Source organism: Schistocerca piceifrons, chromosome X (assembly GCF_021461385.2).
Source record: "Schistocerca piceifrons isolate TAMUIC-IGC-003096 chromosome X, iqSchPice1.1, whole genome shotgun sequence".
In the NCBI taxonomy this organism is placed as follows: Eukaryota; Metazoa; Arthropoda; class Insecta; order Orthoptera; family Acrididae; genus Schistocerca; species Schistocerca piceifrons.
Window position 1 is genome coordinate 63128306 of NC_060149.1, and position 21161 is coordinate 63149466.

Below are 21161 nucleotides of genomic sequence, written 5' to 3' on the forward strand. Positions count from 1 at the left end.
CAACGAATTCCGAACTTTTTCGACCGAAATTGGCCGAGGAAGAAATGTGTTTCATTACTTCTTATTACTAATACAGTAATCGAGTATTATTTCAGTTGATTTGGAGTGCAAGCAATGTAAAAATTTAAAATAACAAAACAAAAGTTTACGCATACAGTGTCAACCGCCCGATCCTCCGATTACTGTTCAGTGCTGTTTCCGCTGCGCCAACTGCTGTCTGGAAACTATGGTCACATAAATAGCTAATGCCACGACCGACCTGTGCCAATAATGGCGTGGCCATCTGGAGCTTAAACGTTCGTCAGTCATTTTTGGCTATTCCCTGCATATATCATAAATTTGGACGAAATCCAACGACGACAAATAGGAGCAGTCCCCTTGTGAGCTACCGGTCGATAAATGGCGATGGAGTCTGAGGAACAAAGCTCAACTCCATGTATCCGTAGACTAATAGCTGACGAGATGTAGTAAACCCCAAACATGGGCAGTCCTTGTTACTGAAACTTACACCAACCTGAACAAGCACTACGTCCGTTATCGTGGAGACAGTCTGGAAAAAACGAAACACATTACTGGGAAATATTTTAGCTATTACATTAGTGGAGAAACACTGACAAATGAAGGAATGAATGGGACAGAGGATGCAACAGACACTATCACTTCGTCAGTACCTTGCACGGACACTGTGAGGTGGTAATGTGCTCCCAGTCACCTCTACATCAGTGTGTTGAGAGAGTCCACAGAAACTGCACTCTACTGTCAACACTTCTTAATTCAATTAAAGTGCGCTACACTCATTACTGACGCTTTTCTTTAACAATTTAGTCGTACTATCTCTGCATAGCTCTCACACTTATTAAGCCCCCTCCCAATCGTACTTGCAAATACGAGGTGGCCGATGATAGCCCAACATCTCCAAAGAGGTATGGCCTCATCTTTCTAAGCAAGTGGAACTAATTAAAGCTTTCAAGCTTCCAGTAGAGAGCTTTATATTATCTCCACACAGGTGGTTCCAAGTGTCCCAATTTCTTGAAGTGTTCTAGTCGCAGCTGTACTTGTAGCTGAACAATGATTAATATCCACAAAGCATTCGGCATTAACTGATACTACCCTCTCACTCCATCCACTGAATTCACCCAACATCTTCAGGTCATCGTTTTGTCCCAATATACTGGTAATTTTAAGAAAAATGATCCAGCTTAGAAAGACAATTTTGATTTGCTCCTAAATAATGGGTTTGGACCAGTGTACACTTACCTAACGGTGACTGGCAAACTGTGTCAGGGTTGTGAATCACTGGGTGGAAAGTGAAAGTTTGTACTGCCCGCACAGTTGTCCCCTTACATCTTTTGGTGTGAGGCATTATTGCTTGCTATTGACAGTGAACCTGAGCCAGCACGAGATACCTTGCCTGTTGGGCCTGCGGTTGATCTTCCTGAGAGACCAGGACGGGCACAGAGGGTGGAACTGCTTCTCACTGGGAGCTCCAACGTTAGGCAGATGACGGAGCCCCTCATGAAAATAGTGGACAGGCCACAAAAGCAGGAAAGAAGGCCAGTATCCACACTGCCAGCCGGTGGTGGTGGTGGGGGGGGGGGGGCGGGGAATTTGATCCGAAATGTGGAGTAGGCTCTGCCGACAATACTGAGTGCACAGGGTGCACTTGCCTGCAAATTGTGGCTCATGTAGACACAAATGATGCCTGCCGCCTACGTTCAGATGTCATCCTAGGTTCCCATAGGTCGCTGGCTAATTTGGTGAAGACAGCTAGCCTCGCCCCCAGCATAGAAGCAGAGCCATCATTTTGCAGCATTGTTCCCAAAGTCGACTATGGTCCTCTGATTTGGAGCTGAGTGGAAAGTCTAAACCAGAAGCTCAGATGATCCTGCGATGGTATCAGATGCAAATTTCTTGATCTCTATCAAGTGGAGAATAGTAGCATACCCCTAACAGGTCAGGCGTGCACTACAGGCAGGAAGTGGCTACTAGTGTAGTGGAGTAAGTGTGGCATACACATGCAGGTTTTTTAGGATTGAGAAATCCCTCCATAGACCCGATAAGATGGTTTCAGAGTCCAGACGGTAGCATTCATAGCAGATTGGAGAAAGAAAATGTTAATATGTTATTAGTGAACTGCTGCAGCATCTGTGGAAAGGTCCCAGAACTAGTCTCACTTATAAATGGTAACAATACACATATAGTACTAGGGACATTAAGCTGGATGAAACCAGATGCCAAAAACAAAAATTCTAAATTTCGATTCGAATGTATATCACAAAAATAAGTCAAATGCTGGTAGTGTAGGCGTGTTTACAGACACAAAACATACATTATCTAGTGAGATTAGTACAGATACCCAATGCAAAATAATTTAGGTGAAAAGTGTTAAAGGTTGATCAAACACTGTGACCTGATGTTTCTACAGATCTCCTGCCTCAGGAGCAGTAATGGTGGAACAGTTGAGAGGGGACTTTGAGAACATTTCACGTAAAATTCCTGGCCATGTTACAGTTTTAGGTGGAGATTTTAACCTACCAGCTATTGACTGGAAGATTCAGGTGATACAGACAGGTAGTAGGGACAGAGAACTGTGGGAAACTGTTTGAAGTGCTTTATCCAAAAATTACTTTGAGCAATTAATCAGAGAATCACACAAACAACAAAATGGCTGATATTGAAACAAGTGACTTGGGATAGAAAAGCAACTGGAATTGCTCAACAGAAGGAGGCCCACTGGACGTAACGGAATACCAATTCGATTCTACATAGAGTACGCGAAACAATTTGCCCCTCTTCTAGCAGGAGTGTAGTATAGGTCTTTGGAGGAGCGAAGTGTTCCTGATGATTGGAAAAAAGCACAGGTCATTCCTGTTTTTTGAAGGGTCGTCGAACAGCTGCATTAACCTATAGGCCTGTAACTGACTTCATTCAGTTGTCGAATTTTGTAATGTTTTATGCTCTTTTATCATGATGCCTCTGGAGGCTAAAAATCTACTCTGCAGGAACCACTATGGATTCTGGAAACAACAATCGTATGAAACTCAGCTTGCTCTTTTCGTCCACGAGATCCAAAAATCAGTAGATTCAAAGCCCAGGCATATGCCGTGTTCCTCAACTTCCAGAAGGCATTTGATACAGTTTCGCACTGTCACCTAATGAACAAAATATGACTGTATGGAATGTTAGACTAACTATGTGACTGGATTAAAGAGTTTTGAGTAAACAGAACACAGCATATAATTCTGACTGGAGACATCTTCAGGCATAAAAGCAGCTTCAGGCATGTCCCAGGGGAGTATTACATGACCATTACATCTCACAATATATATTAATGACTTAGCAGATAACGTCTGAAGTTTTGTGAGGCTCTTCGTGGATGATGGTGCCGTATACAGAGAAACTGAAACGCTAGAAATGCAGGAAGACCTGCAGAGGATTGATATTTGGTGCAGCAAATGTAGCGTATTACACATACATAGACAGACAGACCCTTTATTGTATGATTACAGAATTTCACAACAATTACTGAAAGCAGTTACTTCGACAAAATACACTCCTGGAAATTGAAATAAGAACACCGTGAATTCATTGTCCCAGGAAGGGGAAACTTTATTGACACATTCCTGGGGTCAGATACACCACATGATCACACTGACAGAACTACAGGCACATAGACACAGGCAACAGAGCATGCACAATGTCGGCACTAGTACAGTGTATATCCACCTTTCGCAGCAATGCAGGCTGCTATTCTCCCATGGAGACGATCGTAGAGATGCTGGATGTAGTCCTGTGGAACGGCTTGCCATGCCATTTCCACCTGGCGCCTCAGTTGGACCAGCGTTCGTGCTGGACGTGCAGACCGCGTGAGACGACGCTTCATCCAGTCCCAAACATGCTCAATGGGGGACAGATCCGGAGATCTTGCTGGCCAGGGTAGTTGACTTACACCTTCTAGAGCACGTTTGGTGGCACGGGATACATGCGGACGTGCATTGTCCTGTTGGAACAGCAAGTTCCCTTGCCGGTCTAGGAATGGTAGAACGATGGGTTCGATGACGGTTTGGATGTACCGTGCACTATTCAGTGTCCCCTCGACGATCACCAGTGGTGTACGGCCAGTGTAGGAGATCGGTCCCCACACCATGATGCCGGGTGTTGGCCCTGTGTGCCTCGGTCGTATGCAGTCCTGATTGTGGCGCTCACCTGCACGGCGCCAAACACGCATACGACCATCATTGGCACCAAGGCAGAAGCGACTCATCGCTGAAGACGACACGTCTCCATTCGTCCCTCCATTCACGCCTGTCGCGACACCACTGGAGGCGGGCTGCACGATGTTGGGGCGTGAGCGGAAGACGGCCTAACGGTGTGCGGGACCGTAGCCCAGCTTCATGGAGACGGTACGTCCACCCGGCCTCCCGCATGCCCACTATACGCCCTCGCTCAAAGTCCGTCAACTGCACATACGGTTCACGTCCACGCTGTCGCGGCATGCTACCAGTGTGAAAGACTGCGATGGAGCTCCGTATGCCACGGCAAACTGGCTGACACTGACGGCGGCGGTGCACAAATGCTGCGCAGCTAGCGCCATTCGACGGCCAACACCGCGGTTCCTGGTGTGTCCGCTGTGCCGTGCGTGTGATCATTGCTTGTACAGCCCTCTCGCAGTGTCCGGAGCAAGTATGGTGGGTCTGACACACCGGTGTCAATGTGTTCTTTTTTCCATTTCCAGGAGTGTATTTAGAAGTAGGCATACGGAGCGACTCGAAATGGGATGATAACATAAAATTCATTGGGAGTAAGGCAGATGGTGTGTGGTCTCCTCTGCATTTTACAAACTAGGCAGCTCCTTTGTCACTTTCAGTGTGAATTCTTAAGAAAATACAGCACATCTACTTTTAAGTGTGTTTTAATATGAGAACAATAATCTGAAATTTATAAATTCAGTGAAGTTTCTGATATTCGTGTTCAATAATTGTCCTAACTGGCATATCTAATAGATCTCTCCGAGGAAAGGAGATAGGGAAGCACTTCACCCAGATCATAGCAAGCTATGATAAAGAAGGCTGTCTCCAATTTTAAACAGTATTTGTGGGATTCTGGTTTCAAATGCATAGCTATGGATCAATAAGGCTTACATACTACATCACACATTCAGTTTATCAGAACAGTTTGACAAACAAGTTGGGTAATGCCACCCATATAAATAGTTCCTGTACTAAAAATGACTAACCAACATTGCTATCCATGGCTGATGCTAGTTTTGCAGGAAGGTTTCTGTTTAGTGACCAACACAGTTATTTATAATTTTTCAAAGGGGATGTTTCAGACCTTGAAAAAGATTGAGCCTAATTCATTGTCTGGGTACCAACCAAGGGCAGAAGGGGGTACAGTAAATCACTGGGAGCATACTGATCATTTGGATGACTGGGAAATTTTCAGATGGTGGTTGCATAAGTATCATAAGCTGGTACCAGCAGTACTGAAGTGATAAAATACCCAATACAGGGCTAATCTGCAGGACTGGGTGCAAGAGTTTCAAAGCTGAAGGTGCTGCTGGGCCATAAATATGGCAACCACGGTCCAATAGGGCTAAGAAAAGGAAACAAATACAGAGTAGAGTCGTACATTCTGTACCCCGAGAGATGTGGGCAATGAAGAGGATAGTGTTAAGATTTCACACGCAGCTGATCTTTAGTTGACAAATGTTGGGCAAGCATGTCAGCTTTTTATCAGAGGAGCCCCAAAACTTGAGACTGTGCAACAATGTCCTAGTACTGGGTACACAAAAAAAGAGTTCTGGGTCAGGATGGACCACGGTACGACATCAAATGCACAACTTCGAGAGAGAGAACTGGAAGCCATGAAAACGGTTAAAGCGGACACCCTTCAGTTGGCATCTTTCGGCTGGCATTTAGCTGAGGCTACAGATTGGAGTTTTACCAGATGAAAAAGTATAAACAGATAGCAGATGTTAGCAATGTTTTGACGGAGGTAACTAGACCATCGATAGCAACAGGGAAGAGCAACACTCAGCACAGAGCCATGCAGGACACAGTCCTCTTGGATCCCTGTGAAGCTTAGTGACGCACCAACTCTAACCTGAAACAACTGAACAAAAATTGCTATGGAGCCTCTAAAGTCCATCACGGTGGGTAAGTAAAACGTGATAGCACCTAGCATGTCAATATGTCTTATGTAGGCCAAAAATGACTGCAATGAGGGGGGGGGGGGGCATTTAGAATAAGGCTGTAAAGATTTTTGTTCCCAACCCAACCAGACTGTCGGTTGTGGATCATACCTCCCAGATACCACGCTGATAGGGGGACAAAAGATCCCATCATTCAAGAACCGGGCATAATTGTCAGGCTATGCACCATCCTTTCAATCAGTGTGCAGGGGACATTGGTGAGACTAGTTGTCAGGTAGCTGTCAATGGACATTGGGTTTTTGCACTGTTGAAGGATTGGCAGGGTGATACTATCTCGTCAAAGCGAATGAAAAAACCTTTTAGCCAACTAAAATTGAAGATCCTGAGTACATGGAATCACTGATTAATATTTAGATGTTGGATCATCTGGTTACAACTAATCTGGACCTGGGACAACACAATGTAACAAATAGAAAGTCTGAAGCAATGCCTGTTAGTGAAAAGTTCATTGTGTAATTTGGCTTGCCAAGGGGTGAAAAATATGGAGATCAACTTTTCTTTTATGCATTCGAAAGGTCGGTTGGCTTAAAGAGAGAGAAGGGTCCAAACTACGAGGTCAACGGTCCCTTGTTCCTAATAAAACAATGCTACGAGTGTGAGAATAAAACGGACAAAACATATAACACAAAACGGAAAGAAAGGAAAAGCCACAAGAATGAAGGGAAGGCAACCAACACTAAAAGGAACAAAAGAGGACAAGAAAACAACAGAGAGACACTAGAAACAGATGAGAGAAAAACATGAAAGCACATTACAGTGACTGGCCAACCACGAGAATACAAAGGGCAAGCCAGCCACTCTGCAACACATTAAAACCTCCACCCTAAAAGCACTAGGGTGGAGGACACACAGGGACAAAGGACATGCGCTAAACCTACATAAAAGTATAAAACCCACTCTCACGGATAAAACGTAAAACTAAAGCTGCTGTGGAGGCATTGTTGCCCAACACCGAAGGCAGGGTGCTGGGAAAGCTAAAGTCTGCCACACGGTGGCTAAAAGTGAGCAGTCCAGCAAGAGGTGGGTGACTGTCATTTGGGAGCCACAGTGTCACTGAGGCGGGTCCTCGCGACTGAGTAGGGAACCAAGCATTAGCCACGTATGGCGAATGCGGAGCCGGCAGAGGACAACTGATTCCATGCGAGAGGCCAGCATGGAATACTTCCACACATTCGTAGTCTCCTTAATGACACACAGTTAGTTGTGCGTGCTGTTATGCCATTCCATCTCCCAAAGCCAGAAAACCAAGCAGTTTAAGACAGAACGCAGGTCAGCTTCGGACATGCCTATCTCCAGAAGCTGTTTCCGTGTCGCCTGTTTGGCCAGCCTGTTGGCAAGTTCGTTGCCGGGGATTCTGACATGTTCTGGGGTCCACACAAACACCAGGGAACAGCGGGACTGTTCCAGGGCATAGAAGGACTCCTGAATGGACACTACCAGAGGGTGGTGAGGGTAGCATTGGTCAATAGCTTGTAGGCTGCTCAATGAGTCAGTACACTGGAGAAATGACTCCAGGGCACGAGCGCATGTACTCAAGAGCAGAAGATATGGCCGCCAGGTCTGCAGTGAAAACACTGCAGCCAACTGGCAATGAGTGCTGCTCAATATGTCCTCCATGAACATCAACCATTGAGCCATCAGTGTAAACCACATCAGAGCCCCGGAACACGTCAAGATTCGAGAGGAAGTGACAGCGGAGAGCGGCGGTGTTAACGGAGTCCTTAGGGCCATGGAAAAGGTCCAGGTGAAGCTGCGGTCGAGGCATACGCCATGGAGGCGTACGTGAAACGACCGCAAGTAGAGGTGGTAAAGGGATGGACTCCAGTTTGGAGAGAAGGGACTGCATGCGAACCGCAATCGTTAGCCCCGATCTGGGCCGCCGATGCGGGAGATGGACTGCCGTGGGTGGGAAAAGGAGACTGTAATTCAGATGCTCATGGCAACTATGAATGTGTGCTGCGTAACTGGTGAGAAGTTGTGCACATCTGATCTGCAGTGGAGGGACACCAGCCTCCACCAGTACACTGGTCACTGGACTTGCCCTAAAAGTTCCTGTCGCTAATCGAACCCCACAGTGATGCACACGGTTGAGTAAATACAATGCACAAGGTGCTGCCGAACCATAAACCACACTCCCATAGTCAATTCGGGATTGGACAAGGGCTCTGTAGAGCTGCAACAGCCTACAGCGATCTGCACCCCAATTGGTGTTGCTCAGGCAACGGAGAGCATTGAGATGTTGCCAGCAGTTCTGCTTAAGCTGATGAAGATGAGGGACCCAAGTCAATCGAGCGTCGAAAACCAGTCCTAGGAATTGATATGTCTCCACTACAGTGAGTGGATCGTCATTAAGGTAAAGTGTGGGTTCCAGATGAATGGTATGATGCCGACAGAAGTGCATGACACACAACTTTGCAGCTGAAAACTGAAAGCCATGGGGCTAGAGCCCATGACTGCACCTTGTGGATGGCTCCCTGGAGGCGCCGCTCAGCAACAACAGTACTGGAGCAGCAGTACAAAATGCAGAAGCCGTCTGCTTACAGAGAAGGTGAGACAGAGGGCCTGACAGCCGCTGCTATTAATGGCCAGTAAAAATAGACACACACTCAACACGGAGCCCAGCGGGACTCCATTCTCCTGGAAATGGATGGAACTGTGGGAGTCACCAACTTGGACATGGAAAGTATGAAGCGACAGGAAGTTTTTGATAAAAATCGGGAGACCACACTCATACAATGTGGCAAGGATACGACGATGCCAAGTCGTGTCATATGCTTCACATAAGTAAAAAAAGACGGCAATCAGGTGCTGCCGTCTAGAAAAGGCTGTTCGGATGGCAGACTCGATGTACACAAGATTATCAGTGGTAGAATGACCCTGGCAGAAGCCGCCTTGACATGGAACCAGCAAGCCACGCGGCTCCAGGATCCAATCCAACCACCGACATACCATACATTCCAGCAGCTTACAAAGAACATTGGTGAGGCTGATGGGCCGATAGCTATCCACATCAGGCATGCTTTTACCAGGTTTGAGCACCGGAACGATGGTGCTCTGCCGCCATTACGATGGAAAGATGTCATTGCACCAGATCCAGTTGAAGATGACGAGAAGATGTTGCTTGTAGTCAGATGAGATGTGCAAGGCCACTGAGGAGCTCCCACTCTGTAAATGGGCCGTTATGTGATTCTCTGCAGCATGTAGTTAATGAGAGGAAGTTCCTTTCCTGGCGCTGTCTGAGCGTGCGAAAGGCTGAGGGAGGGGGGGGAGGGGGGGGGGAGGGGGTAATTCTCCGACGCAGAGGCTCGAGCAAAGTGCTTGGCAATCTTGTTCGCGTCGCTACATAACTCGCCATTTATGTTAACACCAGGGACAGCTGTTGGGGCCTGGTATCCGAAAAGACGTTTGATCTTTGCCCAGACTTGGGAAGCTGACGTGTGGCACCCAAAGGTGGAGACCTCTCTCTCCCAACACTCCTCCTTCTGTTGTTTGATAAGGTAATGAACATGGGCACGGAGCCGTTTAAAGGCTATGAGGTGGTCCAGGGAAGGGTGCCGCTTATGCCGCTGTAGACCTCGCCGACGCTCCTTAATTGCTTGAGTGACTCCCAACGACCACCAAGGGACTGCCTTAAACTCGGGCACCCTAAAGAGCAAGGGATCACATTTTTTTGCTGCAGAAACAATTGTGCTAGTCACCTGCTCAACCATCACATCGATGTTACTGTGTGGGAGAAATTTAGTGGTGACAGCAGAGGTGAAATTTCCCCAGTCTGCCTTGTTCAAAGCCCATCTGGTCTAGTGTCCATGTGCCTGATCCTGGGGCAGTAACAGGAAGATGGGGAAGTGGTCACTACTACACAGGTCGTCATGTGCTCTCCAGTGAATAGATGGGAGAAGGCCAGGGCTGTAAACCGAGAGATCAATGGCCGAATATGTGCCGTGTGCCACATTGAAAAGTGTTGGGCCACCTGTATTTAAGAGGCATACATCGAGTTGTGACAGTAAATCTTCGACATCTCTGTCTCAGCCAGTAAGCACGGTGCCACCCAACAAGGGGTTATGCGTGTTAAAATCTCCCAAAAGTAGGAAAGGTTTAGGGAGTTGCTCAATCAGTGCATCCAATGTGTTCAGGGTTACTGCACCATCTGGAGGAAGATATATGTTGCACACAGTATTTCCTGCGTCGTACTTGACAGCCACAGCTTCAGCTTCAGCTTCAGGAGGGGTTTGAAGGGGCACAGGTTCGCTGCATACTGAGATCAGGACAGAGACAAACTCCACCTGACACAGTAGTATAATAGTCATTACGGTTCTTGTAATGCCCCCTATAGCCGTAGAGGACAGGGGTCTGCATTTCCAGGAACCAGGTTTCCTAAAGGACAATGCAGAAAGCAGGCGCAAAGCTTAAGAGCTGCCGTAGCTCAGCCAGGTGGTGGAAAAAATTCCCGCAATTCCACTGGAGGATAACGTTATCATGAGGCTGGTAAGGCACGAAGCAAGCAAGGAGGCAAGTTATGCCTCACCGTCACTTGCTGCCACCAATAGAGCATTTGTAGCCATTTCTATGGTGGATGAGGCATCAGTGAGATCCAGGTCTGCAAGGGATGCTAAGATCTTCACTGCATCCTCAGATGCAGAACTGATAGATAGTGGTGGTGTTGGGGCCACCAGGGGGGTCCTGTTTCTATGCAGACTACTACTTAGTTTGCTTGCTCTTGCACTTCTCTTTAGGGGCTTGATGGGAAGATTTCTCCAAAGCAGCTTCAGGCGTGGAGGAGACCGTGAAGCTCTTCATTCAGCAGCTTCTGGCACCTTGAGCCACTGGCAAGTGTCCGCCATGGCATTAGTGAAGACCTTGGGGGAGAGGTTCCCAAGGGACCCCTTCCACATGAGAGGAGCCGGAGGAGGCTGTTGCTTCTCCGGCAGGGGGAAGGGGACCAATGTCCAATGAAGATGCTTTGGTAACAACGGAGGAAGGTTTGCCTCCCACCATCAACGGGGTGGATATATTCTGGTGGCCAGGAGGGGCCACTGTTTGTGGCACAGAGTGAGGAACCACTGGCACTTGGGACGGCGATGGTGACATAGATGCAGCATATGTCTATGTCAACCGAACGGGGTGTCATCTTTCAAATTTACATTTAGCCTCTGTGTAAGTCAACCAGTCCAGGGTCTTGTACTCCATGATTTCCCCCTCCTTTTGGAGTACTGGGCAGTGTGGTGAGCAGGAAGAGTGGTGCTCTCCACAGCTGATGCAAGTGGGAGGTGGCGTACATGGGGTATGTGGGTGCAGTGGATGTCCACAGTCTCAACATGCTGCACTGGAAGTGATGCAGGAAGACATGAGACCGAACTTCCAGCACTTAAGCACCGGTATGGCTATGGCTATAAACCATCACCTTAACCTTTTCAGGCAATGAATCACCTTATAAGGCAAAGCTGAAGGCACTGGTAGCAACCCTGTTGTCTTTGGGTATCCTGTAAACGCGCCGGATGAAATGAACACCCCACCGTTCTAAATTGGCGCGAAGCTCATCGTCAGACTGCAAGAGGAGACTGCGATGGAAAATGATCACCTGGACCATGTTGAGGCTTTTATGGGGAGTGACGGAAACAGGAATATCACCCAGATTGTCACAGGTGAGTAACGCTCGGGACTGGGTGGGGATGCTGTCTGTATCAAGACTATGCCATTTTGCATCTTTGACAGCACTGTCACTTCTCCAAACTTATCCTCAAAGTGTTCAACAATAATTGATGCTTCGTAGGTAGAAAGGAGTCCCCATTAGTTCTGCTACAGACTAAAAACCGAGGCAAATATGACTCGCTCTGTTCTGTAGCCCTACGTTCCGCCCATGGTGTAGCGAGAGAGGGAAACAATTTAGGGTCATACCTGTCAGCATTGTATTCAATCTTGCCCTTCTTAGAGACTGCTGGTGCCATATGGTCACAGCAAGAGATGGCTTAGTCCACTTCATTGCGTGTCAACCTCCCTGATGCCACCCACTCCAATCAGGGGCTCTCCCCACGGGCGCCACCCAGCCACAGCAAAGGCCAACTGGTATGATGGCCGTTGCCGGGTATCCTGATGCCCCAGGAAGACAGGCATCTACTCCTTGTTCGATTACATTTAGACCTGTTACACACAACCAGATAACTTCACTGTCACGCTCAAATTTGACCTCGGGGAGACAATATTTTTGGCAACTGTAATTAACACACACCCTCTTTTGGTGTCCAATCTGAGTATTTGATATACATAGACTTTGGGTTTCAGCCATCTCCTGGTACCAAGAATAATGGGAGTGCGAAAAGTTTTATGGAATGCCGTAAATTTGGGAACTTTGCTAGGAATACTTCAACAGTTTGCTGATAACATTTAGACAGTCAAAGTGTCTTTACTTTCAACACTATCTGTGGGTTATCCGCCTAACTAAAAAAATGCGTATTCCCCAAGTACTGTGGTACCTAAGCAGCTGCTTCCTTTGGGTTCTGCACCCTTGACTTATGAAGGCGATTCCTATGATTCCCCACCCAATAATGCAGGTCCAGAAACCTGCAGCCAAGACCAGTCACATAATTGACAAAGCCTTTTGTCGAGACCCTCCACTGGGCTCCAAACCAAAGGAACCTACTGACTGGGAACATGGGAACAGTGCTGCACACTGCAAGCTCTGCTTGCACCCTGCACACAAAAGCAGCAGCCTTCACAACCTTCACTAGCCGCCCATATGAACTGAGGATGGCTTCAAAATCCAAGCCACAGGCGTCATCAATGCTGGCGTGAGCCACAACTTTCAGACTACTGCAGAATGCACACTCAATAGCCACCTCCACATCTCTGATGAGACCCCCCAGCAGATATACCGAGTGCACATTGTCTTTCTTCATCCCCTGAATGCTACCTGACAAAGGGGCTCCATAATGCACCTAACATTGGAGCTCCCAATAACTAGTAAACCCCTCCCCCCTTGTGTCTGCTCAGACACTGCTGAAGAAGCGGCCACCTGTCACTCACAGGGTGAATGGGCAAAGATTGCCTAACAACACTTTGCAATTACAAAAATGCACAGTTACATATCTTAAATAGAAATGACATGCACAAAATTCAAGAAATATAATACTAAGAAAACACATGCCGCAGGTTGTGTGCATTTGCATGGTGCGATATGACAATGTTGACCACCACCACATCATCTAAACATAGAACAAGGCTGTTAGGCCTGAAGAGTTACGATGCATGCTGATGGCAAGGTACAAGTGTATCAAACACCGCATGAGGCATCAGCTACCACTTGCCTGGCAGGACATCAATTAGAAAAATGGTAGTGAGATTCTTGTATTGGAGGTGCTAACATGGAATTAAATGGGGCCCTGTATACACTTGCTATTGTCTCTCACTGATTAACAACACAAGAACCTACTTATTGGTCATGTGCATGCATTTGTTCACCTACAGCATCCCACTGATACTGCACTACACCACTGCTACACTCTTGCACGACAATGGTTTTAAGGACACTCCAGGGTCATAATGATGACCATGAGGTCCTCCAAATTACCTAACCTTAGAGACAGGAGAAGCTAGTGGACACTTGTCCACCCTGCACCTGACTTCAACAAATATCCTGCAAGTTTTGGTCAGTGATTGAGCACTCAAGGATCAATTACAGCTGTCCTGTCTCACTGAGTCTATACAAGGATGTCTTACTATAATGACCATGATGAGATGGGATGTCACATGCTGCTAGTTAGGAGTATAATCCCACAACACCTACTTGCAAGAGGAGAAAAGTAAACTAAACCCAATGACACATCAACTGGCTTGATAAGTCAATGACAACAATAGCAAATGCCTCTTCAAATCACCCTGTCTTGCCTCAGGCATATTTTACGGCCTCATTGTAACTTGATATTTATGTAACCCTGTGTACAATTTACATGACACCCTAGTGCACATAAAATAATCATTCAGCACTAGTTAAACGTGATGCACTATCTGCATGCAAAATTAACATCAGAAAGAGTTGATAACACACAACAAAACTGTACCTTCAAGCTAATTACCTATGTCCAGGTCAAATAAAAACAGAGCAAGTCACCTATGCCAGCAAAGTCCCCTGAAGACTACCCAGCCAACACAAAAACCATGCTGTCAGTAGGATAGGTGTACTTCACATTGCACCCGTATTTTAAATGATAATTGATAAATCATGGAACTGTTTCAAAGAACTAGGCCTTGGGCCAAGAGATTAGTAATGTGGGGGAAAAGTTTCTTAGCGACAATTTCTTCAATGAAAGTTTTAACGTCAACTGATCAGACGACTTATTGCAGGCAAAAACCCTTACACAGGACATGTAGTAGGGAGAGGGTTGTTCCATGGAAAGTCTTGCAAACCAGAAATCATATTTTATGTTGCACTGCTGTTGCAAAATTATTGCAGTAACTACATTGTTATGACTCTTCCTGTGGCATGAACAAATAATCTGGGCCAAGTGAAACTACCCATAGACTTCCAGGAAATACGACAATATTTTAGCCAACCGCAGAAGAAAATTAATAAATGTATATATTTCATCATAAAACACAAGTGTGAAGTTCCAAACTATCAGAGGTTACAATTTATTATTCCACTGAAAGGCTGATGCTATGCAAACAATACTAGTTTCTGACATTTTCTTTGCTTATGACTTAACAGGGAGTCCTTAATTATGTAACTTCTTTCAACCTAAATGCAAGCCTGATATCAAACAGAAATGAGTGATGAGATCATAACCATACCAAATTAAAAGGGCACTACATCAATATCTACTCACCTTGATTCACAAAACTTGACTAGTGTGGAAGGCTTATCCTGTGCATGCCTGTGACGCCACCATCTCTCAACTTGTCTTTCTGACCAATCTAACTGCTTTGCCAAGGCTACCAACTGCAACAAGAAAAATGACATTTGTATATACTAAGGTACATAAATGTCTATATGTCATAACATATTACTACTTATTTGTAACATTAGTGTATTATGATGTTTTCAACATCAAAAAATTGCTGTATAGGAAAGCAGTTTCAAACAGACTTGTGTAAAACAATGATATTATTCCAAAACATCTCACGCTGATGTATTTTACACAATATTTACATTTTTCACATACACTATCAATTCCACACTGTCAAGAGAGCGAAAATTTCACAATACGCAGTAGTTACAATGCAAGCTATATCTATAAAAGTTTTAAATCACCTCCAAGGATGCTTTTAGAGGAATACCCCAAAAAACTATTAACACTATCAAACTAGATCAGTCACTATTCCTTATACTATAACCATCTGCAATGTGAAGTACATCACCATAAAGAATGCTAATAATTGTAACATTTGGGAATTGCCTAAGAGATTTACTGTGGGGAAAAAAGCTGTTCCATTATTAAAATTACCAGTCACTACCTTTTTCAAAACTGGCAAAAATGCATGCTCTAGTTGAAGAAAAGAGCCTGTCTCCAATATAAATTGTTGAGTTATAGGGGAGAGATCAACATTCTATTGTCTTCAGCATAAGAGCATCAAAATTCTTATGTATATGGCTCCCCTCAGGTTTTACATTATATTTCACTTACAATTACTTTGTGATTGATAGATTGCAATGGTGATAGAGGATGGCGGGGGTGAAGGTGGGGAGGGGGGGGGGCAGGCAATGTTGCCAGCATGCAGCCACCCACATTAAACAATGTCCTGCCCATATCTACAAAACAGGGAACACAGCAAGCTTACAGCACTCCAGAAGGAAGTACAATTAGCTGGCGGCTCACCCTTGCCACTCAACTCAACTCAACTCAACTCAACTGAAACATCACTCACTCGGTAATTTTAACTGAACTGTAGGGCAGGATTAACTTTGTATCAAGTATTTCAGGTCTTCCACTTCAGAAAAACAATTTACACATATCTAATACATCATTTTTAGTGGAAAGTTAGAGTCAATTTACAACCAAAAGGTAGTGCTCCCCAATTGTCAGAGACGCAAAAGGCTTTGCAGTAACTAGTGACTAGCTGCTATCAATCACTTTCTTGTTCATCAATAACAGCATGGTCTTCCACCAGTCCAATGATAAACTTGCTGTTACACTTCAGTACATATAATCAAAAATCTTCTTAGTGGTCTAGGAAGAAGATCAGGTATCCTAAAATTTTAAGCCAATTACATTTATCTCAAAGTCAAGTATAACTTCAGACAATGGTAACTGGACAAATGTACTCTTCTTGTAACATAAAAGTTCAGTTAAAATTTGAGGTATTGAAACTTTCACACAACAAGCATAGAACACTGGTTAAATTAACAACAAAGTAGGAATCTACATATTCAGACAGCATCCTTTCAACACTTTTTCCGTATCATCTTCAAATTACTACTTCAAACAGAACGTTCATGGCCTGCTCCAAACGCACCACTCTCCTGTACAGCAACACATGCTTTTGGAGAGGACCATGATATTTCCATTTTATGGCAAACAACTGACACATTTTATACATTGCTTGACCCTTCCCCAAGTTCCAGCATTACATAGCTCTCAGTTGCATAAGAAATATATGAAGAGGGTCTAACATACAGGGCCACAGCATGGAGGAGGAAAAACCATGCTTTAATGCACTCTTAGAACACAAGTAGGTTGAACTTTCAAGTAAAAGCCAATATGTTGTATAGTTCATTATTTCTTTCTTTCATTGTACTCTTCATGTCAAGGACACCACCTTATTATTTCCACAAACACTATCATTGCACATTATATCACATTTACTGCAATTAAAAATATTATGCAGCTCTGTCATGACAGGACAGCCTCATGATTCTGAACAATTGGGAATCAGGAGATTGCATGGTATCAGGTGAAAGTTGTTGTTTAGTGTGAAAAAGCAGCATCTGTTTATAAGGCCTAGCCATCTTCGATCTTTACAATTAGTCATGCGTAACGGCCGATAATACTTTTTTTCTAAAGCTACCAACTTGTCTCATTTATACAGCGTATACCAAAATAGAGAAAATGATCCAAGGTCCTTGGAATGTCTGCAACACATGTCCCAAGCGAATACTAACCACATTTAATAAGATTTGATTACACGAGCATTTGAGGCACACTATTCACTTGCTGATTTTTCATTCCACCGAACTTCTGTTTCGACGTTTCTACTGTAGGTTTATACACAGGATTGTTTCTGCTGTTGCATATGTAGCAATTTGATGAAGCCAGTCTAGGGGTAAGAGAGAGAGAGAGAGAGAGAGAGAGAGAGAGAGAGAGAGAGAGAGAGAGAGAGAGAGTTTTCCCCCCTCTTTCTTTATGAGGAAAGAACCCTGACTACAACATTATGACCCAATAGTAAGACAATCAAATGAGTAATCATCTGTCATCTCCAATCAAGAAGAAATTCAAGCCATAAAAACATCCAGTGAGAAAGTCATCTTTACTATTTTTGGATTTCAAAGTCCATATATTGATGCACTTCCATAAGAAGGGATAAACTGTGACTACTGCTAATTATGATAGTTTGACAAGGTAGCTGAAACAAGAAATACTGTCACAAAGCACTGAGAACACATACTGAGGATACTACACTGAGGTGACAAAAGTCATGGGATTGTGAAATGCACATATACAAATGGCGATAGTACACAAGGTATAAAAGGGAAGTGCATTGGCGGAGCTGTCATCTGTACTCAGATGATTCATGTGAAAAGTTTTACAACGCACGACAGAAATTAACAGACTTTTAATGAGGAATGTGTGACAGTCCATTTCGGAAATCGTTAGAGCATTCAAAACATTTCAAGCTCCATGGTCGAGTGTGTGCTGAGGATATCAAATTTCAGACATTACTTCTCACTACAGACAACGTAGTGGCTGATGGCCTTCACTTACTGACCAAAAGTAGTGGTGTTTGCTAGCAGACACCCAACACTGCATAAAATAACTGCAGAAACCAATGTGTGACGTATGAGGAATGTATCCGTTAGGAGAATGTGGTGAAATCTGGCATTAATGGGTTATGGCAGCAGATGACTGACATGAGTGTCTTTGCTAACAGCAATTCCTGGGATAGTGAGCATATTGGTTGGACCCTAGGTGATTGGAAAATCAAGGCCTGGTCAGATGAGTCCCGATTTCAGGTGGTAACAACTGACAATAGGGTTTGAGTGTGGTGCAGACCCCATAACACCATGGACCTAGGTTGTCAACAAGGCACTGTGCAAGCTGGTATTGGCTCCTTAATGATGTGGGCTATGTTTATATGGTATTGACTGGGTCGTCAGCCCAACCAATCTGGTCATTGACTGGAAATGCCTATGTTCAGCTACTTGCAGACCATTTGCAGCCATTTGTGGATGGAATTTTTATGGATGACAATGAGCAGCATCACTGGGTCACAATTGTTTGCAATTGGTTTGATGAACATTCTGGACAATAAGATAGAATGATTTGGCCACCCAGATCATCTGAAAAGAATCCTATTTAACATTTATGGGGCATAATCAAGAGTTCATTTTGTGCACAAAATCTGGCACTAGCAACATTTTCATAGTTCTGGACAGCTATAGAGGCAGCATGGCTCAATATTTCTGCAGGGGACTTCCAGCTACATGTGGAGCCCATGCCACGTCGGGTTGCTGCACTACGCCACGTGAAAGGTTGTGCAACACGATATTAGGTGGTATCACATGACTTTTGTTGCCTTAGTATATATCAGGGTTGCGCGTGTGAGGTGCCTGCGGGCACTGTGGGCATGTGTATCGCTGCGCGGGGAAGATTCGCGTGCATCTTGCATTCTCACATTTGCAAACAGGACTGAAGATTGCTGATAATACATGATTAACAACTGACGTTGGGGTTTGTAGTCACATTAGAATTCTTTGCATGGTCATATTTATTACAGTGTGACGATGCAATGAGCACTTACCACACAATATAACATGCGTGTAGTATTTGCGAAGTGAAGCTTTACAGACCGAACTTGTTTTACACAAAAGTGCAATTGACTGAAAAATTAAAAATAGTTAGCTTATAACAATTCTGTCCTGAAGAATAGCAAACAAATTTATGCTAGTGTGCATACCTTTATGTGGCCACTTGTTATACACGCCTGGAAATGGAAAAAAGAACACATTGACACCGGTGTGTCAGACCCACCATACTTGCTCCGGACACTGCGAGAGGGCTGTACAAGCAATGATCACACGCACGGCACAGCGGACACACCAGGAACCGCGGTGTTGGCCGTCGAATGGCGCTAGCTGCGCAGCATTTGTGCACCGCCGCCGTCAGTGTCAGCCAGTTTGCCGTGGCATACGGAGCTCCATCGCAGTCTTTAACACTGGTAGCATGCCGCGACAGCGTGGACGTGAACCGTATGTGCAGTTGACGGACTTTGAGCGAGGGCGTATAGTGGGCATGCGGGAAGCCAGGTGGACGTACCGCCGAATTGCTCAACACGTGGGGCGTGAGGTCTCCACAGTACATCGATGTTGTCGCCAGTGGTCGGCGGAAGGTGCACGTGCCCGTCGACCTGGGACCGGACCGCAGCGACGCACGGATGCACGCCAAGACCGTAGGATCCTACGCAGTGCCGTAGGGGACCGCACCGCCACTTCCCAGCAAATTAGGGACACTGTTGCTCCTGGGGTATCGGCGAGGACCATTCGCAACCGTCTCCATGAAGCTGGGCTACGGTCCCGCACACCGTTAGGCCGTCTTCCGCTCACGCCCCAACATCGTGCAGCCCGCCTCCAGTGGTGTCGCGACAGGCGTGAATGGAGGGACGAATGGAGACGTGTCGTCTTCAGCGATCAGAGTCGCTTCTGCCTTGGTGCCAACGATGGTCGTATGCGTGTTTGGCGCCACAATCAGGACTGCATACGACCGAGGCACACAGGGCCAACACCCGGCATCATGGTGTGGGGAGCGATCTCCTACACTGGCCGTACACCACTGGTTATCGTCGAGGGGACACTGAATAGTGCACGGTACATCCAAACCGTCATCGAACCCATCGTTCTACCATTCCTAGACCGGCAAGGGAACTTGCTGTTCCAACAGGACAATGCACGTCCGCATGTATCCCGTGCCACCCAACGTGCTCTACAAGGTGTAAGTCAACTACCCTGGCCAGCAAGATCTCCCCCATTGAGCATGTTTGGGACTGGATGAAGCGTCGTCTCACGCGGTCTGCACGTCCAGCACGAACGCTGGTCCAACTGAGGCGCCAGGTGGAAATGGCATGGCAAGCCGTTCCACAGGACTACATCCAGCATCTCTACGATCGTCTCCATGGGAGAATAGCAGCCTGCATTGCTGCGAAAGGTGGATATACACTGTACTAGTGCCGACATTGTGCATGCTCTGTTGCCTGTGTCTATGTGCCTGTGGTTCTGTCAGTGTGATCATGTGATGTATCTGACCCCAGGAATGTGTCAATAAAGTTTCCCCTTCCTGAGACAATGAATTCACGGTGTTCTTATTTCAATTTCCAGGAGTGTATAAGGCTTTGCATGTTAGTTATTAGGCTGTAAAAAAAGGTCGTGTTGGTTTTCTGTTATTCACTGAGTGATATTTTTTAACAAATTCTCCATCGCTGAAGGGATGCGCTGTTTTGGTTACTTTAAGAGCTATGTGACAGCTGATAATCGGTCATCATTGTCGATTACATGATTCTCTTCCTGTAAATATGTTACAACGAAGAGGTAAAAACTAACTTAACACTTTATAAATAACAGTAACATTTTGAAGAAGTGACATACCTATACATGGACTTACTTTATTCTCTCTTTCCTGTCCTGTTTTAACTTGAGAAATTTGGCCTTCCTTTCCTCAGTATTCAAAGTGATTACGAATTTCTCATGAAGGAGTTTAAAATGTGTCTTCACATTGTATTTCTTCCATACGAATAAAATAGCATTACA

General features: G+C 45.4%; 1 protein-coding gene across 2 annotated transcripts in view; it reads right to left on the reverse strand.

Moving 5' to 3' along the window:
- LOC124721512 (ceramide synthase 6) overlaps nucleotides 1-21161 on the reverse strand; it is a 132979-nt gene that overhangs the window by 106372 nt on the left and 5446 nt on the right. For both annotated transcript variants that reach the window (XM_047246529.1, XM_047246528.1), the window contains exon 3: nucleotides 15034-15146. In XM_047246529.1, the coding sequence (XP_047102485.1) occupies nucleotides 15034-15146 (113 nt within the window). The remainder of the gene's footprint in view (nucleotides 1-15033; nucleotides 15147-21161) is intronic.